The sequence below is a fragment of the Echiichthys vipera genome (assembly GCF_963691815.1).
Source record: "Echiichthys vipera genome assembly, chromosome: 15".
NCBI lineage: Eukaryota > Metazoa > Chordata > Actinopteri > Perciformes > Trachinidae > Echiichthys > Echiichthys vipera.
In genome coordinates, this window is record NC_139840.1 from 3,514,269 (window position 1) to 3,541,982 (window position 27,714).

Genomic DNA, 27,714 nt, shown 5'->3' on the forward strand with positions numbered 1-27,714 from the left:
CCTGTTCAGGAAGTGAAGGACTGCATTTCCCTGATGGCACAGTTGCTTCTCAAATGACCACAAGAGTAGCTATAGACCGACCACGCAAACCAGTGTGCTGCAGCTGTTGCTTCTGGGGTTCTTTCTGTTTACAACTTGCATATATTTCCAACTAAATGAGATGAAAATTCACTCCTACATGAACCAATTCTGCCCTCAAACTGTGCTCTTATTAAATGTGTAGCCCAGCATGTGATCATTTCTCTTTCTGCTTCTTCCACAGCTCCTTTTCCTGCCAGTCCAAACCTGATGGACTATGACTGATAGAGCCTTCTCCCAGTTCACAGTGATCCAGCTGCGAAGATAAAACATTTGTGACCTGTACATTCTGCACTTCCTCCAGAGAAATGAGGACTACGTTGCTGGGCTTATTGTGGCTCTGTCTTGGCCTGTCTCTGGACGCCTTGACTTTGAGTGGATGGAGGATAGAGAGCGTAGATGGAGAGGGAAGTGCAGCTGCCGTCGGAGGAGACAAGCTGCTCAGAAGAGTGAGACGAGGCTGGATGTGGAACCAGTTTTTCCTGCAGGAGGAGTATACAGGCAGTGACTACCAATACATTGGCAAGGTAAGAGCTGTGCCACTGCCTCATTTCTTTAGTCCCATATGGCATCAGACACAGTCCCCTTCATTAGTTAGAGACACTCATCAGTCAGAGGGTGCTGCTGTGAGCCTTTTCCCTGTACCAAAGCACTCAAAGGCAGGCACTTCCTGACTAGATTTAGAGACTTTTCACACCTTAGCAACATTAGCTAATTCATTCACATGCATGATGCTCAGAGTACAGTTCAGTAAACAGTCTATGGGTCCGTCTCTTCTCACGCAGCAGCACTATTGTTGGTATGTAACGCTGCATTTCAGACTCTGATAACACCGGCTGCGTGTGAATGGTGGGGCAAAACGTTACCAAAGTTGTGCGGTTACAGGAAAACGCTTCTTCATGTGGACAGGCCCTGAGGGTGGTATTACCAATAGCTCCCTTGGGCTGTTTTTAGCTAACATTAGCAGACATTATATTAGACTCTCACCTTCTGTATGTTTGTTAGCCAGGTGCAGTGGATCTAGTAGATGACATTAGGAGCAGACAGAGAGGTAGAGAAACATGACTTTTTCATCATAGCAATTCATTTCTCTCATGCTTTCGGGGTGTAGTGACAGTTCATCAAAGATTAGAAAAAATGTTTTACAGAATGTGACCAACTGTAGTTTTAAGGCCCTACGTGAAGCTGTAATGTTCACGTGAGGGTGAGAAGTTCAGCCATCCGTGAGGAACTCGGAGTAGAGCCACTGCTCCTTTGTGTTGAAAGGAGCCAGTAGAGGTGGTTCGGGCATCTAGTAAGGATGAACCCTGGGCGCCTCCCTAGGGAGGTGTTCCAGGCACGTCCAGCTGGGAGGAGGCCTCAGGGAAGACCCAGGACCAGAGATGTTCACTTACCTTATGCAGAAAGCCAGGGTTATGTAGGCATTGGCTGCTCTGTTTAATATCTAGAGGAGCTTCTCATTCACAGGCCTATTAGCAGTTAGTACATAGTGAGGAGGGTTAGCACTGTGCTGTTTGATCAGCAGCCAGATGCTAGGAGCTATTGTGCTGCTCTGTCTGACAGCACAAAACAAAGTAAACTTTGAAACAAAGTTTGAGACGATTGAGTTGAACACAGAGAGAAGCAAGAGCAAGACAGCAGAGTTTCCTCCCTGCTGGGGTGTTGCCTCCACTGCAGGGGGGCTGCTGGATGCCTCAGATATGCGTTGGTGACAACAATATGTTATAGAGACAGATTAGAAGGGACGGGGGGGATGTTTTGCTGAGGCAAACATTCATATTTTTTTACTCCTGATACAACGGAGTGCAGATTTTTAAGTTTATGCAATCCTAATGGATTTATTAATATTCAGCTAGACAGCAAACATTGCTCACCGTGCTTGACATCATCCTTTTTAATGTGACAACGGTAAACAACAAATTACAAACACGTCAAGGCCTCAGTTGAGTTCATCGTACTCTAATCCATCAGCATGTCGGAGAGCCAGCGGGATTCAGAATCTTTGGAATAGGAAGACAAAAAGAGGTGAAAAAGTAACTGGTCAAGTTGTCCCTGCCTGCTGATTCAGGATCAGTTGTACAGAACACTTAAATTGTCACATTAGTTTGATGTGAGAAGACAGATCCCTCTAGTTTATAGATCCGTCCTAACTACTTCCTACCATTGCATCCACCATATTAGCATTGGGAAGACACTACTGTTTATCATGGTCTTGAAAAGGACTAGATTTGTTCTGGACGGGACCTGGTCTTGGACTGGACTTAAGTCAGTCTAACAAGGAGCTTGGAGCCTATCTGTGGTGCATGTAAAGTCACCCAAAAGTCGCCCAAAACCACATAATTCTGGTGTGGACAGCATGGGTCTTGTTTTTGTATTTTTGTCCATCATTCCTTTTATAATTATGGGTAATAATTACACTGTATTCATCCAGTTAATTGCAGGGATCTGAGAACAACAGCAACACGAGACGTGTGATGATTAGACAGCTTGGAAACACTCACATCTGTCACAATTCGACTTCCTGTTTCAGCTTTGGCCCACTTTACTTACTGTAGTTTCCTGCAGGAGTTAAAAATAATCTGCATAAATAGGAGGATTGTAAACAACCTGTCTGTTCATCTTGATTTTGGCTCCCAGATCTGAGAAGTTATCTATTGACTCTGGTGTTCTTAGAGCCATTTTCTATCACCCAAGGGATGAAAGAAGACCAGAGTTGGAATGAATTGCTGTCTGCAAAATGGGCCGCGGTCACTTTCATTAGACCATCGCATCTTGAAAACAAACAACCTTTAAGGTTAGCAGGGACAGCGATCTGTTGTTTTGAGATAAGCACTATCAAAATGTCATCAGTGTTTAGATGGGTCAACAGGACGGGCATGTTGAACAGGTGTATTGATAAGGTATCGGCTTGTTACTCACAAAGGTTCTGTTGGACTTAAAGGCCATAACGTTTCATAGTCACTTCACCAATGTGATCGTGATGGTAAAGTATATAAAAGCTCATTGGTAAATACCTTTAAAGAAGCTATTAAGTGTTGAACTATCTTGTATTTTAACTGAATTGGCACTTTTCAAATAAAAAGTGAGTTGTTTTGCCGTTAATTGATGACTAGATTAGAGACTTTTCACACCTGAGCAACATTAGCTAATTCATTCACATGCAGGATGCTCAGAGTACAGTTCAGTAAACAGTCTATGGGTCCGTCTCCTCTCACGCAGCAGCACTATTGTTGGTATGTAACGCCACATTTCAGACTCTGATAACACTGGCTGCGTGTGAATGGTCGGGCGAAATGTTACTAAAGTTGTGCAGTTACAGGAAAACGCTTCTTTATGTGGACAGGCCCTGAGGGTGGTATTACTAATAGCTCCCTTGGGCTGTTTTTAGCTAACATTAGCAGACATTATATTAGACTCTCACCTTCTGTATGTTTGTTAGCCAGGTGCAGTGGATCTAGTAGATGACATTAGCAGACAGAGAGGTAGAGAAACATGACTTTTTCATCATAGCAATTCGTTTCTCTCATGCTTTCTGGGTGTAGTGACAGTTCATCAAAGATTAAAAAAAATCTCTTACATAATGTAAGTCTATTGGACTTATAGGCCATAACGTTTCATGTTCACTTCACCAATGTGATCGTGATGGTAATGTATATAAAAGCTCATTGGTAAATACCTTTAAAGAAGCTATTAAGTGTTGAACTATCTTGTATTTGAACTGAATTGGCACTTTTCAAATAAGAAGTGAGTTGTTTCGCCGTTAATTGTTGTGTTCTTGTTTATATCCGTAATTATTTTACCCTGATTCCTCACGTTCTGTTAGTACGTGTCGTAATATTATCCATAACTACAACTTTCTCTGCCAGAGTCAACAGTATTCACAACCTCATAAAATATCTCATCACATTCTCTCACATAGCTCACGGAAAATATTGTCAAATCAAATGGAGTCACAGTATTTCTATGTTTTACTCACCTCACTTTCTTGAATATCATCCGTGGCGTCAAGTGCAATTGTAGAGCCCTCAGGTACAGATTCGATGTTCACTTCTGTTTTGACATGTTTGGATAGACATGCTGGTCCAAGGATGAAGGTTTTTATATGGTAACCTGACACATGGAGGGTCTCATTAGGGAAAGGGCAAGCGCTTTGAAAACATATCTGGCAGGTGATTGGAGCATCTGTCAAACTCTTGCCAATGTCAATCAGAAGAAAAGATAAAACATCAAGAATGAAAAGCCTTGGGTGGTGTTCTCTTCTTTCGTTGGAGAAAAACTTTACAGGTCTGACAATGCTATTGCAGCATCCAAGGGCACATCCACACGCGGACACGTTTTCCTGTAACCACAAATTTTTAGTATCGTTTTGCCGTCCACAAGCAGCTTTTTTTTAACCAGGTCCCAGAGTGGGAAGATTTGAGAATGCCCCCATGAGGTGTTGGCGTCTGGAAGGCAACCGCATACTTTGCTGCCATGTCCCCACCTCTCTCATAACAATAACATCGCTGCTGGGAGAGGAGAGAGACACGGACCCATAGACTGTTTACTGAGCTGTAGCTTTAGCCGGTAGCTACACACAGGATGCTGATTGGTTGGTGGATTTCTACTTAGAGCCTAACAAGATTGATTTTTGTGTGACATGTGAACATGATTCTCGTGTCATCTTGTGTCATCACAAAAATTGGGCTTCTGTACAAAGTAAACTCCAACAACTGAGCTGTGCTTTATTGGAGGTGGTGAAGTCAACATTTGTGTGGACAAAAAGCCTCACAATGCTGAGATTTACACTTGAAGACAGAAGTGTTTTCACTTAGGTTCAGTTTCCGCACACAGCTATTTCTCTAAACTTTGCCTCTGTTGACCAGAGGGCATGTAGCCAACTGTACACCTACTTTAGAGTGTATTGACTCCACCATCATTGCACAGCCATTCTACGACAACAAAATCTGTAACGTGAATGACGGACGCAATATCCCTTTTACAGCTCTTTATTAAAGACATATTTGGCTGATTTTAAAACAGCTCTGTTGTGGCTGTGTAGTTTGCGTGGGCAGTATGCAGCGCATGCAGCTCCCTGCGGGTCAAGGAAGCAGAGGTCCACAGAGAGTCTGCTGAGAGTCCGCCGAGAGTCTGCCAAGATGTACATGAAAGTATGCTAAATAGAAAACTTTAAGGGTATCTGACAGGTCTCTCCAACCTTTTGGTTGGGCAGAGGCATACTTCTCCATTTCAGAATCTTCCGGGACCATCTGTCCTCTATCTCAAATGCAAAAAAATCATCAGGCATCTGTTCTTGTTGGGAAATGTGATAATTCGCTCCGTTCAGACCTGGTTGTAAAATCTGTTGTGAGTGTGTGATCGGATCACTCATAACACATTCAGAGGTTTAAGTGGAAGTGGTCCTAATTCACTGGCTTTGCCAACAACGCCTGAGCCAAAGGCAGCTCTGTGTATTTTGTCCGTTTTAAACATTATTATTTTGAAGTATTTTCGCGTGTCTCAGAAACCAAAGAGAGTGAATCTCTCAAGAATATGTAGGATATAACTACAGAAATTACTGTGTGTTCTTTGCAGTTTCTGGTGCATCTTCAAACCACAGTTGTTCAGTTAGAAGTTACAAATGTGCAGAGAGCTGAACACAGACTTTCTCTCTCCTTAGATGACCACTGGTATTTTTGGGTCATGGTCATCGTGAACGTGAACCTTTCACCGCCATTGTTTTAAATGTCCACACATGGTCCGTCCTTCTTTTTTTCTATGTCTGAACAGGCGCACATAAAATGGCGTCAGAACCGCCGTAGGCCTCGTGCTCGTGCTCGTACACATATGCACGCTCGTGCTCGTACATGTGCAAACGTGCTTTACAAAAGCCCACCTCTCCCAAACGAGCTGTGACCGGCAAGGGTACCGCTTCTAGGTGCGGTACGGTTGCACACACACTGGTCAAATGAGCTAGACTTTAGTCGTGAAATGAGCTTGGGCACGGTACGGATGGACAGTGTGAGTGCGCCCTTAATGAATGTTAGAAACAACAATGAGCAGGAAACGTCTTTCAAATAGACCTGGCACCATGTAGAGGATTGTGTGGTGGTGGAGACACTGATCTGGGACACATAAGGACTTCAGAAAACTGTGCTCTGGAAATGTGTTGTGGTGAAATGTCTGCAGGCTTCGTCTGCTCGTGTTAGGTGAAAGCTTTTGCAGTTGCAGCCCTGCAGACTGACAGATCAAATCAGACTGAACACTGCTGGAGAGGAAAGGCAGCCAGGATCAAAAGGAGAGAGGGAGGGAGGGAAAGAAGGGTAGAGAGTGAGGGGGAGGGAGCAAAGGAAACAAGGGAAGACAGGAAAAAATAAGAAATGTAGGTTTTATAGCGTGAAGAATATACAAGGAAAGGGTTTTTTAAAACAAAAGTTGAGGAGAGGATAAGTAGAAGAAAAGAACAACAGGAAGGAAATACAGGACAAGAAGTCAGCTATAAGAAGACGAGGAGGTGAAGGGCAGAGAGAGAAAGTATACAGAGAAGTAGAGAGTGGGAAGGTGAAACACTCCAGGTCGACTCAAGGAAAGAAAAAAATGTTGACAGCTGAATAGATTTAGTACAATGTCCTCGCAGTTACACACTGACGCTGAATATTTGGTGCAGAAATCGAGCGATTATCGTGATTATATGATGTTTTAGTTATTAAAAAATACTGAAATATCAGAGCTGCATTATCTATTTTATGATTAAAGTAACCATATTAGAATGTCTGTTTGTAAATACCCGACAAATCACAGAGCTGTGTCACATCGATGCCAGAACGCTCACATCTTCCATAATTGTCTAATATATACCCAAAATTATCCCAGTAAAGGATCAGATACCTACATATTTCTATAATCTCAAGGTATAAGACATATAGAAATTGATGTACTGATAGATAACTACAACTAACTACTACAAATGTCCTGGATGTTCACTGTTAAATGGAAAGTGTGAGTCATGATTCCTTTTTTCATGTAACAATGAGAGTGATCTTTTTAGGTAAAACACCAAAAAAGCAGTGACACAGTAATAGAAAAGAACACCCACACAGAGTACAAATGGTACAAGACCATACAGCAATAAGAAAAAAAATAGCAATCCAACATACAAAGCCCCGAGAACTTAAACACACCGTGATTCACACATCCGACCCCGGCTAATTAAGCAACACTGCATCTACACAAAACAGAATTTTACAAACCAGCCCTTAGTCCTGCATGTCCAAAATAAGTTAACACAGGTTGCCATTTGTGGAAAAAAATGTCTACATCCAATCATTCATTCATGTTCATCCTCTTGTCCCTGTCGGGGTCGCGGGGGGCCAGAGTCGATCTCAGCTGACATCGGGCGTGAGGCGGGGTCCACTCTGGACAGGACGCCAGTCTATCACAGGACACATAGAGACGAACAGAGACAGACAACCATTCACACCTACGGGTGATTTAGAGTCATCAATGAACCGAACACCTGCACGTCTTTGGACTGTGGGAGGAAACCAGAGAACCCGGAGAAAACCCACACAGACACGGGGAGAACATGCAAACTCCACACAGAAGGGCCCCAGCCCCATTGTATATTTATTTTTCTCAAGTTTAAGAAAAAACATTGTGTCTTTGAGACAGAGGGAGGGTTAGGAGACTTCCACTCATACTGGAGGAGGCTATGTCTGGCTAATAAAGATGTGAAATAATCATTTATTGTTGCAGAGGATGTAATTGACCTGACTTATCTGGTGTCCACAACATGGCAAACAATGGAAAAGCTTGCAGATGTATCTGCGTAATGGGTAGAAATGATTAAGTAATGATTAGTTGATGATCAGAACATCAGGTATGTTGTGTCTGATAATTGTTGTCTGACCATTTGTCATTCATCCATAGCACTGCAGACTTCTTGTACATTTTGGCATTAGGCCCACAGGAAGTGCACCATGTCTTGGTCATGCCAAGTATTTTTATACATGGAAACTGAGCCTTTTGGGCTTCATGAGCCACTGTATAGCTTTCATAGCAATGTTCTCAGTCATCCATAGCTGTGCTTACCAGACACATTGAACCACTTCACGCCACATTACTGATGCGAGTTTGATCGTCTGAGTTCAGATATTTCAACTTGCGCAGATATGCGAATGACACAAATTTTGTGTGTTTCTCTGCATGCACCTTGTATGTAAACACGGTGAACAATAGCCGGTGCTCACACATAAAAGTGAAACATCAAAGTTTACTCTAGAGCTTGGAAATAATATTGGAAAAAACACAATCCACACAAGCTGTGGAGACTTTGACTGGACCTTGAGTTGGTATCGCAACTATCAATAATGGACTTTTATGTCCATGTATAGACAACCCAGAGGTCTTGACGACTAAAGGCAAAATGCCCCAACACTACTTTTATTGCCCCCCTCTTCATTACTGGTGATCAGAAGGAGAAGCTGAAGCCAGAAGAGCCAAACAGTCAGAAAGCAAACTGAGTTCATCCTCGGCTGTAGATGTAACTCAGCTGGTAGACACTCACTGACACAGACATTGACTTGAAATAACATGACATCTGTTGGATTTTCAGACATGGACACACCTGCACCACTGCAGACAGGGAACATTTTGATTTTGTAGCATGTGGACATCATTTCCCGAATATGATCAAACCAGGGTGATGCTGTGAACAACATACTCACTGAGATAAAGAACAACTGTCACCGGACCTCCGTTGTGTTGGGGTAGCAGAGGTAGATAGGTCCTTAAAAGATTTTAAAAAATTAAACAATGTGCCATGAAAAAATGATTTCCCTGTTTGAGTGAATGGACTCTTTGAATTAATGCAGTTTTTTTATGTACGTGATTTGAGTAGGTTCAGTAAAACTCCTGCTTGCTTATAATATTTCCGAAAGGAAGCACGGTGAATAGGATCGGTCCAAGGACAGAACCCTGTGGAACTCCGTAGCTGACTTAAGTATACACAGAGGATTCATCGTTAACACAAAACACACCAAAAATGAAACATGTCGACCACCAATTGGGGCTATAATCAAGGAAAAGGCTTCGTAACCTCTACCTCCAACATCCTATTTATCGCAAATTTAGATTTCCCACATTCACATGTTTTCTGAAAGGCGTTGAATCTGGGGATTCAGACCACACGCCAAGTACCTATTTTTCTAACACCTCCTAATGGATGGTAAATGGACTTATATAGCGCCTTTCTAGTCTTCTGACCACTCAAGGCGCTTTCACAGTGTTTGTCACATTCACCCGTTCACACAGACATTCACACTGATGGCAGTGGACATCTACAGACCATCTAATCTAATCATTCACACCACATTCACACACCCATGCGCAGCACGGGAGCAATGCAGGGTTCAGTGTCTTGCTCAAGGACACTTTGACATGTGGACCGGGGAAGGTGGGAATCGAACCGCCAATCTCTCGAATGTAGGACAACCCACTCAATCGAGCCACAGTCACCCCTGAGAGTCCAATCACCACGAAACTTTGCAGGAATTTCCCATGAGCCCTCTCAATAAAAAGTCATCAAAAGAGTTGTAAAAGTCCAAATGTGCACGTTATAGAGGAACAACTTCCTGTATGTTGCAGCCAAAACAGGAAGTGTTGTATATCTCTGCAATAATAAGTCAGATTGATTGCGAAAAATATTAAAAATCTACTTTTTCGAACTCATCCTGGGCCGAGAGTCCGATCAGCATGAAACTTTGCACACCTCTTTGATCTTTCTACCCCTATGATTAAAAGTTATATGAAGAATTTTCATAATCAAAGCAATGTGGACGTTATAGAGGAAAGATGTCCTGTAAATTGTAGACATAGCAGGAAGTGTTGCGTTACTTTGCAATCATTTCCCCAAGGTCAGTCCGCCACAAGCTTGGGCTGTTATGCAAAATTGAGTAATGTGTGCATTATGTAAACAAATGCAAAATCTACTATTTCAAATACCAACACTTTCTTTTTCTAATGACTAACTGCCCTCAAGCTGCGACCAGCATCGTGCCCTTGTAAGTACGGGTCTGAATCACCTTTGCGTAAACAACCGTAGGATTAGAGAGAAAGTTGCTTAGTGGACGATTAAACGTTAAGCGAGAGCTGAAACCTGTGAACTACGAGTGACCAACGCACAGAAGCACCAGAAATGAGCCGATATGTTTACCGTAGCACGTCTGCATCCACCAGAACTGTTAATATAGGGTTATTTAACTTTAAAATCATATTGCGTTATAATAATAGAAGTAATTGTAGAAGAAATATAAGAAATGATAAAACAATATTGTTGTTTTTAATGTCAGCTCTCAAATATAGGTAAGAGCGCACTCACACTGTCCTTCCGCACCGCGACCCAGGCTTTAGGGTACTTGTCCCCCCCTCCCTCTCCCCCCGCGCCCCAGCCCCGTTTGTACTCACACTACCTGGGCCTCGGCCAATGCTTCTTGCTGTCCATACGCCATCACGCCGTTACACGTCACACGCATTGATCGCGTGTGTGTGGCTTTGTTTACAAATCTTTCCGTAGACCTCTGAGTTTTTGTGCGTCTTGTCGACTGTTTTTGAATATTTTCATCGACCAAATCTGCAGTAAACACTCCACCTCCGCATCACACCAACGTAAACCTTTCACCGCCATTGTTGTTGTTGTTAAATGTCCGCGCATGATCCGTCCTTCTATTTACATGTCCGAACAGGCGCACATAACGCTACCGCCGTAGGGCTCGTGCTCGTACACGTGCGCATGCTCGTGCTTGTACATGTGCAAATGGCTCCGCTAAAGCCCACCTCTTTCAGGCGGGCCGTGGGCGGTCCGCTGACCGCAGTTGAGCGCAGAACGGGTGCACTCACACTGCTTAAAGGTACTAGGCTTTAGCTGAAAAAACGGTTTTGGCCCCGGCCAGAAGGACAGTGTGAGTGCGCCCTATGAGTGCTCTTGAGTGTATGTAGATTCCCTTGTTACCTAAGAATAAATCGCAAAAAAATAAAACATTGATGGATGAATCAGAAGCCTATTGAAAACAAAGTGGGTTAAAAAAAAAATCTTCATTAGAACGGTTGCTGAGAATCAGGCTCAGATATCTCAGCGACAATTCTTCCTGTTCATACTGCAGAACCAGCCCTCCACACTGCTGATTTGCAATGTTGTATGGTGGGTGGGTGTGTGTGTGTGTGTGTGTGTGTGTGTGTGTGTGCAGTTGTGTGTGTGTGTGTGTGTGTGTGTGTGTGTGGTTAAGTGGGGGGTTATCAGCAGTGAGCCAGGAAGACCCTGAGGGAAAAAATAGCTTTTTGCTGTCTTTGAAATGTGGTGGAAGTGTGGAGGAGTCTAATTATCCCCTCAGTCTCATCAGAGTTGTACAAAATTTGGTTTTGAGTGGTTTAGTTGTTCGCAGAATAATCCACCATCCACTGCAACAGCATGTCCAACAGCATGTCCAGCCTGAGCAGAGACCAAAGTTTTATTAAAATCATTATTCTCCGCTAGATGAACCACTTGAATTCAGTTTGGTGCAGTGCTCCAGCATTCGTTTCATATATGCAGTTATAGTCCATTCACAAGACTTTTTAGTCACTGTTGCTAAAATCTGCTGTAATCTGTCAACTAGTGTTGCTTTCGTCAACGAACATGATGACGAAATATCTTCGTAAACGGACCTTTAACACGTGACGAAAACTAGACGAGACGAAACGAAAATGCTGGGCATGTGACGATGACTAAGACGAAAATGAGGAGCTCTTTTCCAAAACGCTATAAATCCATTTGAATAGTTTTCTGGAAAATTACATTTTAAACTTAGACCCACACATTTGGTTAATATTCAATGTATCTTGTCAAAATGGTTTTTATGGCTCAGTCTGAACGTGTTGAACGGACGGACGAGACAAAAAACTCTCCCTCTTCAGAGCGCCGCCATGTTGGATCGCATAGAACGCTCACTGAGTTCTGATTGGTCGAGAGGACGTATCGCATTTAGGCTAAAAATAGGTTTGGTGCTGGTCGCGGTTTGGAAAGGAACTGCATCTTGAGACCATTTTAAACGAGGAAATATAGAGATTTGGCAGAAACACTGATGAAGCAGTGAAAAGGTTCTGTACACAGCAAAGTGGCTCTAACTCATTTTTTTTTTAAATTTGGCTTTTATCTCGTTTTGGAAAAGAGCTCTTCATATATATAATGCAATTTCGTTGACGAATAAATAACGTTGTTTCGTCTCGTTTTCGTTTGTTTTTTGGGGGGGGGGGGGTTTGTTGTTTTTCTTAATTTTTATTTTAAGTTTCTCTCCCAGTCTCGCGTCTGGGCGATGTTACTTCCTCAATCCCCACACGCGCATTATTTAGATTCTGAAGATGCCGCTGCTGTGGCGTTAACGTTAGTGTTAGCATTAGCGTTAGAGTTAACTAAACTAAAGAAACATGAGAACAAAGTGTGACACCAGCCGGGGGTCGTGTTTGGGAGGAAAAGAAGAAAAACTTTCATTACATAGACGTGGAAAGCAAAACGGAAAGTGTTGTGGAAAAATAAAGGGAGAAATGCGACAAAATCACAGGAAAAAACACCACAGATCTTAAGAGACACCTCAGGGCATCCCATGATGAACTTTAGGTAGGTCAAGACATAACTTAACGATACTTTCTGTTTTGCTGAAATATATAAAGAGAGTCTAAATTTAAAACCGAAGCCCATAATGCAGAAATATCTACCCAACACCACCATAATCTATTTGCTTTAGCAGCAAAACCACAGAGTGTATTGAATTCAATAAGGCAGCATTTCATTCATTCATTCATCTTCAATCGCTTATCCCGGGGTTGGGGGTCGCGGGGGATCCCAGCTGACATCGGGCGTGAGGCGGGGTACACCCTGGACAGGACGCCAGTTTATCGCAGGACACATAGAGACGAACATTTGTTGCTTATGAATTCAACTTTGTATTTGTCAGAGGAACATTTTTATTTTTCTTCTTACATAGCTTCTTACAAGCTCTGATTGGTTTCTTCTTCTTGGGTTCTTTTTCAACCACTAAAAAGACAGACACAGTTGAGCACATCCAAACAAAATATATATATATATATATATGTGTGTGTGTGTGTGTGTGTGTGTGTGCAAAGGGGTGCGAAGACTGTTCCGGCGGTGCGTGGTGGCCTCAGACTTTCTCTTGGTTTTTGCTTCCACTTGATACCCATATTTTGGGCACTTGGGCGTAAACCAATTGAAATCACTGTCAACCTAAGGAGAAGAACAGTGAGGCAAGGCATCGAGTCGTGTGAGGTTATGTGGAACAGTCAGTCCTCCTGAGCAGAGCTGGATTTAGCTCTTTTTACAGGGTTTCTGCATAGTAATAACATCAGAAGCTTAAGTAGACGTTTGACAGCTTTTTTTTTTTGGTTTAGAGGAACAGGACGTCTGCGGGAACACAGATATTAAGTTGAAAGCAAAATCCTCTCATTGACAACCCAGCAAAATTCCCACACACCAGGTGTGCAGATTTGGATTTGATTGATGAGGAGGAAGAATGCGTCTGCAGTCCGGGCTCATTGGGCTCATAGGGCTAAGAAGCTGACCCAGTCACTGTGTTAGGGCGCACTCACACTGTCCTCCCGCACCGCGACCCGGGCTTTAGGGTACTTGTCCCTCCTCCCTCTCCCCCCGCGCCCCAGCCCCGTTTGTACTCACACTACCTGGGCCTCGCGCAAATGCTTCTTGCTGTCCATACGTCATCATGCCGTAACACGTCACACGCATTGATCGCGTGTGTGTGGCTTTGTTTACAAATCTTTCCACAGACCTCGGAGTTTTTGTGCGTCTTGTCGACTGTTTTTGAATATTTTCATCCGACCAAAGCTGCAGTAAACACTCCACCTCCGCATCACACCAACGTGAACCTTTCACCGCCATTGTTGTTGTTGTTAAATGTCCGCCCTTCTATTTACTATGTCCGAACAGGTGCACATAACGCTACTGCCGTAGGGCTCGTGCTCGTGCTCGTACATGTGCAAACGGCTCCGCTAAAGCCCACCTCTTCCAAGCGGGCCGCTGGCCGCAGTTATGCGCGGAGCGGGTGCACTCACACTGCTTAAAGGTACTAGGCTTTAGCTGAAAAAACGGTTTTGGCCCCGGCCAGAAGGAAAGTGTGAGTACGCCCTAACATGTAAAGTCAAAGTGATTCCACATACTGCCTACAGCTACTGCTGTGTGATCAACAGTGACTGCATTTGACCAAGTACCTCCTGCAGAAGCATGGCCGCTATAGCTTTGGTGGAACTGATGGGTCCTCTGATTCCTCTTATAACCCTGTAGAGGTGATTGTCATTATTTAAGCCCAGGCGTCTGAATACATTTTAGCAGCTTAGTAAACACGTCCACAGTGACATCAGATATCCGAGCAAATGCTCCAGTTTGGAGACTCGGCACACACATCAGGGATTCCTCCTGGTGAAAAATCTCGTAGTCTGTGGCTCCTTGTCACCGGTCAGTGCCGTGTGAGAACCAGAACAATTTCAAGACTCCAGACACAAGGCAGCAAATGGTGTAGTCTGAACAGTACAGTAAGCTGACCACTTTAAATTGTATTGGAACCTGGCATCACCCACTCTGCACTACAGTAGGAAGGGAGGTTTATGGAGTTTGGGGTGTCCAATAAGGGCATCCACCAAAGAGTAACAACACACGTCCATAGCAACTAGGGCTGCGACTAACGACAGCAAAGTTTCTCTCCTACGTAGAATTAAAATCAATGATTTGGAGCTAAACATCATCTGCTCACATGTGCGTAGTGACGGCAGGTAAACATCAGTTTGACAGACGTAGGTGCGTCATCACATGATGTCTGACATGGCTGCGGTTGATGTAAATTCCCTTCGTATCGTGCGCCAAACACTTCATTGAGCACGGCAATTTCTCGCCCTATAAAGAGCCTAATTAAGTCTTTCTATCTCGTACCTAGGAAATAAACGTAGGTTTCAGCCAACAATGCCCAATCAAAAAAAGGCCCTTTCAGAGCTACACAAGCTCGGCTTTGCAAATTTTACGTGTGACATTTTCCTTGGTGCATCCTATGATAGTTTTGGGTGAGAGGGTGTTATATCAGCCGCAGCCCTGTCGCACATGCAATCAGAGATATGTAGAAGGCTAGATGTCTCACTCAATATAAAAAATGATGCTGTTCAGCTCCACAGTGTGAAAAAGACGCGTTTTGGCATAACCGACAATCATCAATTAAATTGATTGTTGCAGTCCTAATGGCAACACCCTTTGCACTGTTTCAGCAGTCATGACACATGTGTCTGGGTCTATAAGTCCTCAAGAATATCTTCTTGACTTGGGTGATATGATGAGATTATCGTTCAACACAATAAACAACAATATTGGTTGGCCACGATAATGGTCCTCACCTTTCCACGACAACAGAATGATATTCATTAATTCAACGATGAACGCACAATGAATTTTGAACAATTCAATTCATTTCAATTTAATTTATAGTGCCAAATCATAACAAAAGTTATCTCAGGACACTTTACATGTAGGTCTAAGCCACACTCTATTCAGTCTCTGTCATCAGTGTTTCACCTGCAGCAGGGCAGCACTGAGACTCCATGAACGAGGCTGTGGTTAGTTTAAGCATCTGTAATAACTGCAGGACAGTTGAGTGTCTGTGTTCTCTAAAGTCTGTTAAACAGGTTGAGTAACGTCGGGATCTGGTAGACGAGCTAACGTGCTGACAGATTTGAGGTTTTTAGCAGAGCATGCTATACTGTGAAATAGCATTTACTGCCTATACGTTGTGGACGCTTATAGGTATTGCAACACGTGTCATCTATGCTTCTTTCTTCTTTTGGATGATATCGTATAGTGTTGTTTTTCTTAAAGCAGTATCGTCATTAGGGGAATTTCAATATCGCCCAACTTTAACCTGTTCAGCCACAATCAGGCAACTGTGCCACGATTCCCAAAAACAAGACCCTCAAACATACAATACGTCTTTAATCAAATGACATCTGAATTCAGTTCAGATGAAAGTACATTTGTTATATCATATCCATCATATAAGAGGTAGAAAATATTAATAAATATTGTGAATCAGGTCTGGATCAGACATTTTATAACATAAAAATATTAGACCCTTAAATCAACCGTAAGCCAATGTTTGCAAGTAGCTCCTACCTTCCACAGGTAGAGGGAAAAATAGCAGCTATAATGGCTCACACACACACACACACCGATATAATCAAAGGCTTCACCCTAACACCTGGCCTGAAGGAGTGAAGCGGGGATGAAGGGATGAAAGGTGAACAGCGAGCCACTTGAGGTGGATAGATACAGACAAAGACGAGAGGTGAGAGAGATTATTGCTGCAGGTATCAGAGTAAAAGAAGCACATCTCACAGCAGATCCCATAGATGTTTACTCCTTCAGGCACAACACAAACTCTGGCTTTCTGCTGCTCTCTCTTCATTTGCAACCGCTGTTTTAGCCTTTAGAAGATTTTTGTTTTGTTTCTCAGTCTTGAGCTGACTCTTGGTCTTTCTTTGTGTTTCTGCCTTAACTCTTCTTTGCTTCTGTCTTATATAAACCTGTCACCATCATCCACTGTCCATCCTCTTTTGCCTGCATCCATATATCATCAGTTAGCTCTTTCTATACATAGAAGTGACCCTTATGAGGTTAAAACACCTATCCGTTTGCTCCTTTCACTGTCAAAGAATGTCCAGAGGCACTTTACATGTATACAATGGGAAGTTTGCCTGGTATCAGACAGAAATGGAACCGGCTACACTCGGTTTCCATCTTCAGGATGGAGGAGGGGGGATTTGACCAATAACAAGAGACTTCCAGTCCAAGCCGGCTAACTTGGTAAATGGCTGGTAAATGGACGTGTACTTCTAAAGCGCCTTTCTAGTCTTCTGACTACTCAAGGCGCTTTCACAGTGTTTGTCACATTCACACTGATGGCAGTGGACATCTACAGACCATCTAATTTAACCATTCACACCACATTTACACACCAATGAGCAGCACGTGGAGCAATTCGGGGCTCAGTGTCTTGCCCAAGGACACTTCCACATGTGGACCGGGGGAGGTGGGGATCGAACTGCCTCTCGAATGGAGGACGACCCACTCCCCCACTAAGCCACAGCCGCCCACTTGAATAGGGGTAAAATAATTCAGTTGTGTGGCTTTTCTAGACTTTCCAAAATGTTATCAGACTGAATCGATCTGATTCTTTTACAGCAGTTTTGATGCTAAATATGATGCATTAACTGTTATACAGCTGCAACAGTAGCGTCCTTAGACTGTACGGTAGCAATCATGAATTATTATTAGAACTGGATGCTGCATCGAAAATGACGCCTATTCAATCCAGTGCGAACTGCTTGCCCCCAGGTTTAGTAGCCCCCTGAATTTGTGGTCCCATCGGTGAGTACCGTCTGGGCTAAAAGACTTTATATTGGGATGACGTCACAGGTTTTTGGTTTGCTTTTGTGAGCATGACGAAAGTTTTACATATATAAAAAGTCCAGGGGTTAACAATGAATAATAGAAAGAGTCATAATGGACCTTGTGTGCAGCTAGAAGAGGAGGATATTAAGTTGTGGTACAGATCCAAAATAAAATCACTAAAAATGCAAGAAAAAATAGGTTTATTGTTTCTAGATGAGATTAGGACTGAACTCTCGTATGTTGAAGTTGAAGTCATTCAGAGGGTGATAATCAGGCACTTTCCTCTGTGTGTGTGTGTGTTTTCTATCTGCAGCTCCAGTCGGACCAGGATCACGGCAACGGCTTAGTCAAGTACGTTCTGTCTGGCGAAGGGGCCGGTTCCGTCTTTGTCATCGATGAGAATAACGGTGACCTGCACGCCACTCGCCGCCTGGATCGTGAGGAGAAGGCTTTTTATATCCTGAAAGCTACAGTGGTCAACAAACGGACGGGTCAAAAGCTGGAGCCAGAGACGGACTTCACCGTCAAACTCCACGACATTAACGATAACGAGCCTTACTTCAGCAAAGAAGTTTACGTCGGCAGTGTCCCTGAGAGGTCCGATATAGGTAAGGACAGCTCTTACTGGACTTTGTCATTGCAGAGATAGGACGCTTTTGATTGTTCATGTCATTTTAATTTTGTCAATAATGAAAGCAACGTACGGATAAAGATCTTGTGATGTTGCCAGTGATAGCCATGTCAATGTGTCAACGTGTCTCTCTCAGGTACATCGGTCATACAGGTGACAGCTACGGATGCTGATGACAGTATGTATGGGAACAGTGCCAAACTGGTCTACAGCATCAGCCACGGACACCCGTACTTCTCTGTGGACCCTAACACAGGTATGATTGATTAACCTGAGTCCGACAGATAGATTTATTCGCATTTGCTCAGCATATCCATCTGGGGACTCTTCTTTGGAGATCTTTTTAGGAGGGGTCAGATCAACGAAGCGCATGACGTACTAACAGCATCGAGGCAAAGCTCATAAAGTAAACAAAATGTCAGTAAAGGATATTTGCCGTTTGTCTAACATGAATTTACGGATGAAAGGCACAATTTCAGGTGTCCGGTCCAAGAGAATAAAAGCGTTAGTGAGCGGCTTGCTCCATAGCTGCTCGACTCTTCCGCGGAAGCCGCCATGTTGTTCACACTGAACATTGGTTCGGTCGCTTGGCAAACTTCTACAAATGTTCTCTGCTAAACATCACCGGACTGATCTGAGACTAAAATACAATGGAGCTTGAGAGATCAGGAAGGACTCACAAGGCTACAGAAATGATTGACTGGAGAAGTTTCTACAGTACTTAATACTGGTTGTTTTGGTTGAAAGCTTAAAGGTATCGAGTACCAATACCCATGTGTTACATTTAAAGGCCAATGTTTGATAGGATCCCTCTCTAAATCCAGCTCCTTTGATAATGTTCCTCCTTTCATGCACAAGTTGTTGTTTGCACCTCTCACTGCTGTCATGGTTATTGTAGTCCGACCATTACGAGGCGTTTTACATGGATACCAGCTAAATGTTAATGAGCCACCAGACATATAAGAGGCTGAGAGTTAGCCGCACATATACTAGACTAGTCAGTAGCTTATATAACTCCTTGATTCATGTTCAATCATTTGATTTTAAACTCTTTATATGGATTTGGAAACATACCCCCTTCTGTAACAGGGTCAACCCCGCCCTTTCTCTGAGCTTCAAACTTCTCCCAGTTCCTTTGTAAAAGTTGGCCTCAGCAGCTTTGTGGAGAGGTTTTGAAGAGGAAACTCCTAGTGAGGAACTTTTTCAAATGTTTTGAGAACACAGGGCTTGCGGTATATAGTTGTGTAACTTTTTAATTCTTTAGAAAGGGAGTAACCAAACACAGACCGACCTTAGGACAGAATCCAGGCCTTATTACAAACAGGTACACTAATATGCTGTTGTGCTGACTGCACAATATTGTTAGTTTAAGGGCTAAGCAGTTCAGAGAGAATGTATCATTTCTCCCAAGTGTTTTGGTTAATTGGCCAAAAGGAAAATCTTAATTTGATGAAAATGCTGTAAATTACATTACATCTAACCTAACTGCAGAGAGAAGCAGGCCTTTATTTGAATAAGACTCAAATAACTTTCTTTTGAAATTCACATGGAAGCCTCACTGTTAACTGATCTGCTTGAACATTAGGGCGCACTCACACTGTCCTTCCGCACCACGCCAAAACCGTTTTTCCGGGTCAAGTCTGGTGCGTTTGACCAGTGTGAGTGCAACCGCTCCGCGCATAACTGCGGACAGCTGGCCGTCCACGGCCCGTCTGAGAGAGGTGGGCTTTTGTAGAGCGCGTTTGCAGGTGTACGAGCATGAGCGTGCGCAGGGACCATGCACGGACATTTAACAACAACAACAATGGCGGCGAAAGGTTCACGTTGGTGTGATGCGGAGGTGGAGTGTTTACTGCAGATTTGATCGATGAAAAGATTCAAAAACAGTCGACAAGACGCACAAAAACTCCGAGGTCTACGGAAAGATTTGTAAACAAAGCGACGCATCGCGAGGACGTCAATCAATGCGTGTGACGTGTGACGTGTTACGGCGTGATGACGTATGGACAGGCAAGAAGTATTTGTGCGAGGCCCAGGCAGTGTGAGTACAAACGGGCCTGGGGCGCGGGGGGAGAGGGAGGGGGGGAAAAGTACCCTTAAGCCCGGGGCGCGGTGCGGAAGGACAGTGTGAGTGCGCCCTTAGGATTTGATGCTTTTTGCTGTTACGGTTAATTTGAGACAGTTATAACAGTCTTGTCATAGTCACCACTCTACTGCTCTCACTCTTCTCCATCAGACACACTGATGTCATTCAATAACTATTTAAATGTTGAGAAAGTTGCTCAGTTACTCAGTGCATGTGAAAATAAAACATGTGCAGTTTAATTGACAGTAGCTTAACTACGATTGAATAACTAGGAAAAACAGTATTTCTGAAAGTGAGAGCAGCCGAGTGGTGAGCAGCAAGAGCTAGTTCTGAAGGAGACGTACTTTATTAATCCAGAGGGAAAACTCTATTATTTTACACATCACACACACACACAGGCCTGCAACACACAGACATACAGACAGGCCGAGTCCCAACAGACTGAGCCACTGCAGCATTCAACTCAATTTATGATTTGAGCTTGACATAGCTTGTTTTTATAGAGATTATTGATGCTCAGTAACGTCCTGAACAGAGAAAAACAAGAAAATCTAGGCCCATGGCAGGTTCTCTGCAGATGAAGACACTACCACACTCTTCTAGCTCATAAGTGGTGATGGAGAAGAACTACTTTCGTTATAGTTTACTCATTGATTTTGAGGATATTCCTACTCATTGCGCCCTTAAAGACCAATACTTAAAGAAGTCAACTTGGTTTTTGTAGACCCGTTTCAAAAGACGCCACATGCAAGAGCTTTTAAATATAAAATGCAGTTTCAAATTGGCAAAATTAGGATTTGCCAGATGAGATTGACACGTTCCAGTATAGTCACAACTTAAAATATGCCCATTTCAATAAAGAACAGCTTGAATTATCACCTTGCTACCAACCTGTGTAATTCCGTAAAAGCTTTGCATATGCAGTAATCACACACTCACATCAAGAGCATGCAATGCTTTATATCTCTATCAAAAAATAGATAGTATCAGATAAATAGGCTGCCATAACCCACAAAGAATGCAGTCAGAAGAAGAAGAATTACTTTATTTATCCCGGAGCGGGGAAATTTAATTTTTTCACTCTTATTATTATACATGTTACACACACAGGCCCGAAATACACACACATGCACAGACAGGACCTATACATGCAATTAAAGAGAGATGTTAGAGCGAGGGTGCTGCCAGTGACTGGCACCTAGAGTAGTTGGGGGTTCGGTGCCTTGCTCAACAGCACCTCGGCATGAGACGAACTTGCACCGAACTGGCACCTCTCCAGCAACCAGTCCTAACTCCATACATGGTCCTCACAGGGACTTGAATCAGCGGCCCTACGGTTCCCAGCCAAGTCACCCATGGACTGAGCTACTGCCGCCCCAAACAACTAGACAACTAGATATACAAATTGCAAATGCACCTGACAGAAAAAAAGGTTTTCAAATGCTGTAATGAGAGCCAAAAAAAACAACGAACTCCAATCTATTAAAAAATGATTATGGAGACCCACAGAACTAAAGAACTAAAGAGCCAATGTCATGATTAAGGCTCAAGGTAAGCGGTTCTCAATCAAATTCAATCAAATGTCTCTCAGATTAATAGAGTCAATAATATGAGTGAGTGAACACAACATTGTTTACTACATTCGGTATGCTCCTGGCCATAAAATGACACTATTGGTCGTATTGTTTTCACATTATTCTCATAATCCAGCCACGTTTAGTCTGCAAACCCACTGCTATTTCAGTGTCATCAAAAGGAGCCCAAATGGGCGGGAACCATCCCAATATAGCAACACCTTCTGAGTCTCAAATCGCACGCTGCAGTGAGTGTACTGACATTCGTGCACTGTGTGCCCTCTGTGCTGACACGATCAGTGCACTCATTCCCCAGTAAGTGCTGTCGCCCCGCACTTACTGGAAATGACAATCGTATTTCTTCTTCTGTTCATTTTTCTAAAAGCTTTCCCAACAACTCTTCTGACTCAGCACACCGCCAAAAATCCTTGTGATCCTCTTTTTTTACATTTATAAAGTGAAGCTAGTTGTAGCCTCTCGGTTGCGGTGTTGTTCCACCATTTTCCAGTTTGAATTAAGTCCAGTACGTAGACAAAATGGCAGCGACTGAGGGTGTTGAGTGTCCATCAATCCACAGTCAACCGTTGGCAGCACACTGCATTTTACCGACTTTCGGCGTGAATGCACTATGGGACACAGCAGGACTAAGCTAGTATTCGTGCTAAGCTAGGCTAAACATGCCACTGGTATATCTCTGTACTGCACACACAGAGATGAGAGTAACCAGTCTTCCCATCGCACTCAGTAACCAAAGCAGTGCACTTCTTTGTTTCACTTTTGAATGAATGAATGAATGCTTTATTTCAAACATGTGAAAAATAAATTACACTTAGGGCGTACTCACACTGTCCTTCCGCACCGCGACCCGGGCTTTAGGGTACTTGCCCCCCCTCCCTCTCCCCCCGCGCCCCAGCCCCGTTTGTACTCACACTGCCAGGGCCGGCCAATGCTTCTTGCTGTCCATACGCCATCACGCCGTAACACGTCACACGCATTGATCGCGTGTGGCTTTGTTTACAAATCTTTCCACAGACCTCGGAGTTTTTGTGCGTCTTGTCGACTGTTTTTGAATCTTTTCATCGACTAAATCTGCAGTAAACACTCCACCTCCGCATCACACCAACGTGAACCTTTCACCGCCATTGTTGTTGTTGTTAAATGTCCGCGCATGGTCCCTCCTTCTATTTACATGTCCGAACAGGCGCACATAACGCTACTGCCGTAGGGCTTGTGCTTGTGCTCGTACACGTGCGCACGCTCGTGCTCCTACATGTGCAAACGGCTCCGCTAAAGCCCACCTCTTTCAAGTGGGCCGTGGACGGTTATGCGCGGAACGGCTGCACTCACACTGCTTAAAGGTACTAGGCTTTAGCTGAAAAAACGGTTTTGGCCCGGGACAGAACGACAGTGTGAGAGCGCCCTCAAAGCACTAGTCATTAAAACCCTTTGTATGTTTGAACAGGAGCAGGAAGAAGCATTACCTTATTAATTCCTACACCTTCTCCACTTAGCACCTAGTACTATAGGTTTCCTTACTTCCTGTGTATCCTGTTTTTGTTGTTTTTGTTTTTTAATACGCTCAACAAAACAAACAATCACCAACAAACAACACAATAGCATGACAGAGCAGAAAACACAGCATCAAAAGAGTGAATCAGAGCTCTCAGCCAAGAAGCTACAGAACTTAAATAGAAGTTGAGCCGCTGACACTCATACACTGCATCTCATTGACAGTTGGATTGCTGACTGTTGGATCTCACTCCTCCATATTAATTTCATCAGTTTCAATTACTTCACTCGCTGGCTGCTTGCATCTCTGGAAGTGTGTCAGTCTCTCTGTCTTCTGTCTATCTTTGTGTTTCTCTCTCTCTCTCTCCTTTTCTTCCTCCCCAACCGGTGCAGACAGATGTCCGTCCTCCACAGAGCTGGGTCTGTACGACGTTCCTGTCTGTTATAGGGAAGGTTTTCGTTGCCACCGTACTCTACGGGGGAATTGTTGGGTCTGTGTAAATCATAAATAAGTCGTAGAGTGTGGTCTTTACCTGCTCTGTAAAGTGTCCTGATTTGGCACTTTAACTAAAATTTAATTGAATTGAATTACTCAGATCTGTGGAGGAGATGTCCCACTGTCTGTACCAACAGCAGAATTGTAATCGACAGTGTTTCAGATAGCGGGGATAGGATGCTTGTCTTTGTTGCATCTCCATATCTCGTTAAAGCCAATACTTCTGTTCTTCTTGTACTTAAGAAGATGGAAAGAAGTGGTAATGAAATATAAATGCACCTTCACCCCACAGGAAACAGAAGAGAAAAGGGGTCTGCCATCATGAAATAAATCATCTCAACTCTGCCCTTTCCTGTATGTACTTGCACTCTAAAGGTCATACATCCATTTAAAGAGTCAGTGCAGTAATCTCCCTTTTTCTGCTCCTCTGTTTGTTTTAACAAAAAAAGGAGCGGGGGCCAGATAACCGCTCGCCTGGATTCAACAGCAAAATTAGACTTTCTTTTTACAACGCCGACAGGAAGCGGGGTGTGAACAACACGTTTATTGAAGCAAGTGGCAATTAAAGGTTATCTATAATTAAACATTTTTGAAAATTCGCTTAATTTGCATTCTTTCGCTGAGCCAAATGGGAAGACTTTGTGCATTAAAATAAGACCAAGGATTTTCCGTTCGAGCCATTATTTTACGAGTGCGCACAGCCACGCGCACAGCCACGCGCACAGCCACGCGCACTAAGATGTTAATGACACCGGCAAATTGTTTAAGACAATAATAAAATGTATTTATCTCTGCTTTCAAACTTCGGGCCGCCAAGGGCAGGTAGCTAGGCTAACGTTACTTACATGTTTAAGTTGGTATGTCATGTTTGTCTAACGTCACTTACATGTTTAAGTTGGTATGTCATGTTCGTCTAATGTCACTTACATGTTTAAGTTGGTATGTCATGTTTGTCTAACGTCACTTACATGTTTAAGTTGGTATGTCATGTTCGTCTAATGTCACTTACATGTTTAAGTTGGTATGTCATGTTTGTCTAACGTCACTTACATGTTTAAGTTGGTATGTCATGTTCGTCTAACGTTACTTACATGTTTAAGGTGGTAGGTCATGTTTGTCTAACGTCACTTACATGTTTAAGGTGGTAGGTCATGTTCGTGTAACGTCACTTACATGTTTAAGGTGGTAGGTAATGTTCGTCTAATGTTTAACGCCGTAACACGTCACACGCATTGATGACGTCATCGCGATGCGTGGCTTTGTTTCCAGATCTTTCCATAGACCTCAGAGTTCTTGTGCGTCTTGTCGACTGTTTTTGAATCTTTTCATCGACCAAATCTGCAGTAAACACTCCACCTCCGCATCACACCAACGTGAACCTTTCGCCGCCATTGTTGTTGTTGTTAAATGTCCGCGCATGGTCCCTCCTTCTTTTTTCTATGTCCGAACAGGCGCACAGAAATGACGTCAGAACCGCCGTAGGCCTCGTGCTCGTACACGTGGGCGTGCTCGTGCTCGTACATGTGCAAACGCGCTCTTCAAAAACCCACCTCTCCCAAACGGGCCGTGGACGGCCAGCTGACCGCAGTTATGCGCGGAGCGGTTGCACTCACACTTGTCAAACGCACTAGGCTTTAGCTGAAAAACCGGCTTTGGCCCGGTGCAGAAGGACAGTGTGAGTGCGCCCTAAGACTAGTGGAAACATTTATTTCACTACAGTTGTGTGTATTCTGTATGTTTGTGTCTTCAGTTTTCTCCTAAATTCAGCAACAGATTCATGTTCGACTACTCAACTTTTCAGAAAACTTGTAATATAACATTAACTGGCTCATTGTCAGTAATAAAAGGTTGAATATGGAGAATGAGCAGAACTCCACCATCTAGATATTTTTTTTCCACAACAAAAAACAGTTCAGCAGTTGCCAGGTTCCCTGCCGAGTGTGTCAGCGATCAGCCTGCTCCATGTCAGTGATGAGTCATACAGGGTAACGACTATTTTGGACTTGAAAATATGCGTTAGCCGGTCTTCAGCTGAAGTCTTTCGTTGAGTGCTGTGTAATCCATTCGCTAGCTCTCAACTCAAAATGATTCCTTGTTTCTGTAGCAACAACAGACAACCCTGGCAACCAGCAATGCCCAACGCTATTGGCTGCTACAGTGGAAACAGAACGGTTTCATTCTGCCCCGTGGGCGTATTTTTTTTTAATTTTTAATCTAGCTTTTAATTAAGATTGTACATATTTAACCTTTAACTGGGAAAGTTTCATGGTGATATGTATGAGTTAAATCTAAATTACAAAGTACTAGTAATGAGCTCCGACACGCAACGCTGTGTGTGTACAGGGCATCATCTGTGAGCTCTAGAGGTTGTAGTTGGACAAGAGCCAGGCTTGCTGCTTCCTCATGTTCCCTGTCTTTATATGCTAAGCTAGGCTGAGCACGTCCTGACTCCAGCTCTGTACTTCATGCACAGACATCAGATCGATATCCATCTCCACCTATTGGCAGACCAATTTCTCTTCTACTTTGTCACTCACTTTTGACTAGTGTGTACACCTAAAGATCTGTAAATCCAGACACAAGTTAAAATGTGTTTTTACTTTCTCCTTATCAGATGATTTGAAGTACCATTGTAGAAATACCCGATTTTATCTGCACAGCACAACAAGAAGTGTATTGATTGGAAAATACAAAATATCAGTATGACAAATTGCAGGTTCTTATCTCAACCACCCACCAAAACAAGAGCAAAACAACTATTTGAGGAGCTGTATTCCCCTTAGTCTCACCTTAACTAATGCATTTTAATTGGAAACAGCAAGTGCTCGTATTGTTGACTGGTAAAAGATGGCTGAGGATGAAGATAAGGCAAAAGAGAAACTGCAGAGCGGAGATGATACTAAAGTATGTGTTACTTTTGTTCAGGTGTGATCCGGACAGCCTTGGGTCCTAGCGACATGGACCGCGAGCAGAGGGAGCACTATCAGGTGGTGATTGAGGCTAAAGACATGGCCGGACAGAGAGGAGGGCTGACTGGAACCACCATTGTTAACATCAGCCTCATTGATGTCAACGACAACTCTCCCCTCTTCACTCAGAGTAAGACAATGGCTTATACATGATGCAATACTGAGTCACACACTCTCGTTAACCACCGAGTTCAGAAGAAGGCAGGGCGACTGCTGTGTATTTCCATTCTTTGTTCAATATGAATTATTAACACACCAGATTCAAAGGCTTGTAATCATGTCTGGTGGCGTCTCTCTCTCACGTTTCAGTAAACATCTGTTGTTAACTTTAAATTGAAGCACTGGAAATAAAAAGAACACACAGTGTCGAGAGTGAAGGCAGTTACATCCACAAAGCATACGTCCCCTCAGGATTCATTAAGGTGTTGCATTGAAATTGCAGCACATGATGCATTATTCAAACAATAGCATCAGAGGCAAAGTCACAGAAATACAGGTCACCTCTCGAAAAACATTTCATATCTTACTTTAATGACATTTACTTTTCACACCGATGGAAACGTTGGTGTCTGAGTGAGGAGCGACTGCTGATTTTAACCCTTAAATGCGTGATTTATGATATATGGACTTTGGGATGGAGTGGCCTTTTATTAGAGCGTGTGAAGGGCGCACGTAGAAACCTTTTTGGAAGTAATTCTATTAGCTAAGGCATACAGGCTTATACCTTCTCCAAAATGAAATCCCTCATCTGCATCTGGCCATATAGCTGGCTCAGCTCCCCCTTTACTAGAGCCTGGATGTGCCTGTGCGGACTGTAGAGCTACATCTGCATAAACATGAAGTAGTATTAATGACGTCAGTAACTTATACATTTACCAAAAACGAACCATTGAAAAGTACAATT

At 43.3% G+C, this 27,714-nt stretch overlaps 1 protein-coding gene across 1 annotated transcript in view; it reads left to right on the top strand.

The window, feature by feature from the left end:
* Positions 1–386: 386 nt before the first annotated feature.
* LOC310958123 (cadherin-6-like) overlaps positions 387–27,714 on the top strand; it is a gene marked incomplete at its 5' end in the record, with an annotated part of 71,592 nt that continues 44,264 nt past the window's right edge. The window contains 4 exons of the mRNA XM_083928943.1: positions 387–605; positions 17,859–18,153; positions 18,313–18,432; positions 26,767–26,940. Of these exons, the coding sequence (XP_083785069.1) occupies positions 387–605; positions 17,859–18,153; positions 18,313–18,432; positions 26,767–26,940 (808 nt within the window). The remainder of the gene's footprint in view (positions 606–17,858; positions 18,154–18,312; positions 18,433–26,766; positions 26,941–27,714) is intronic.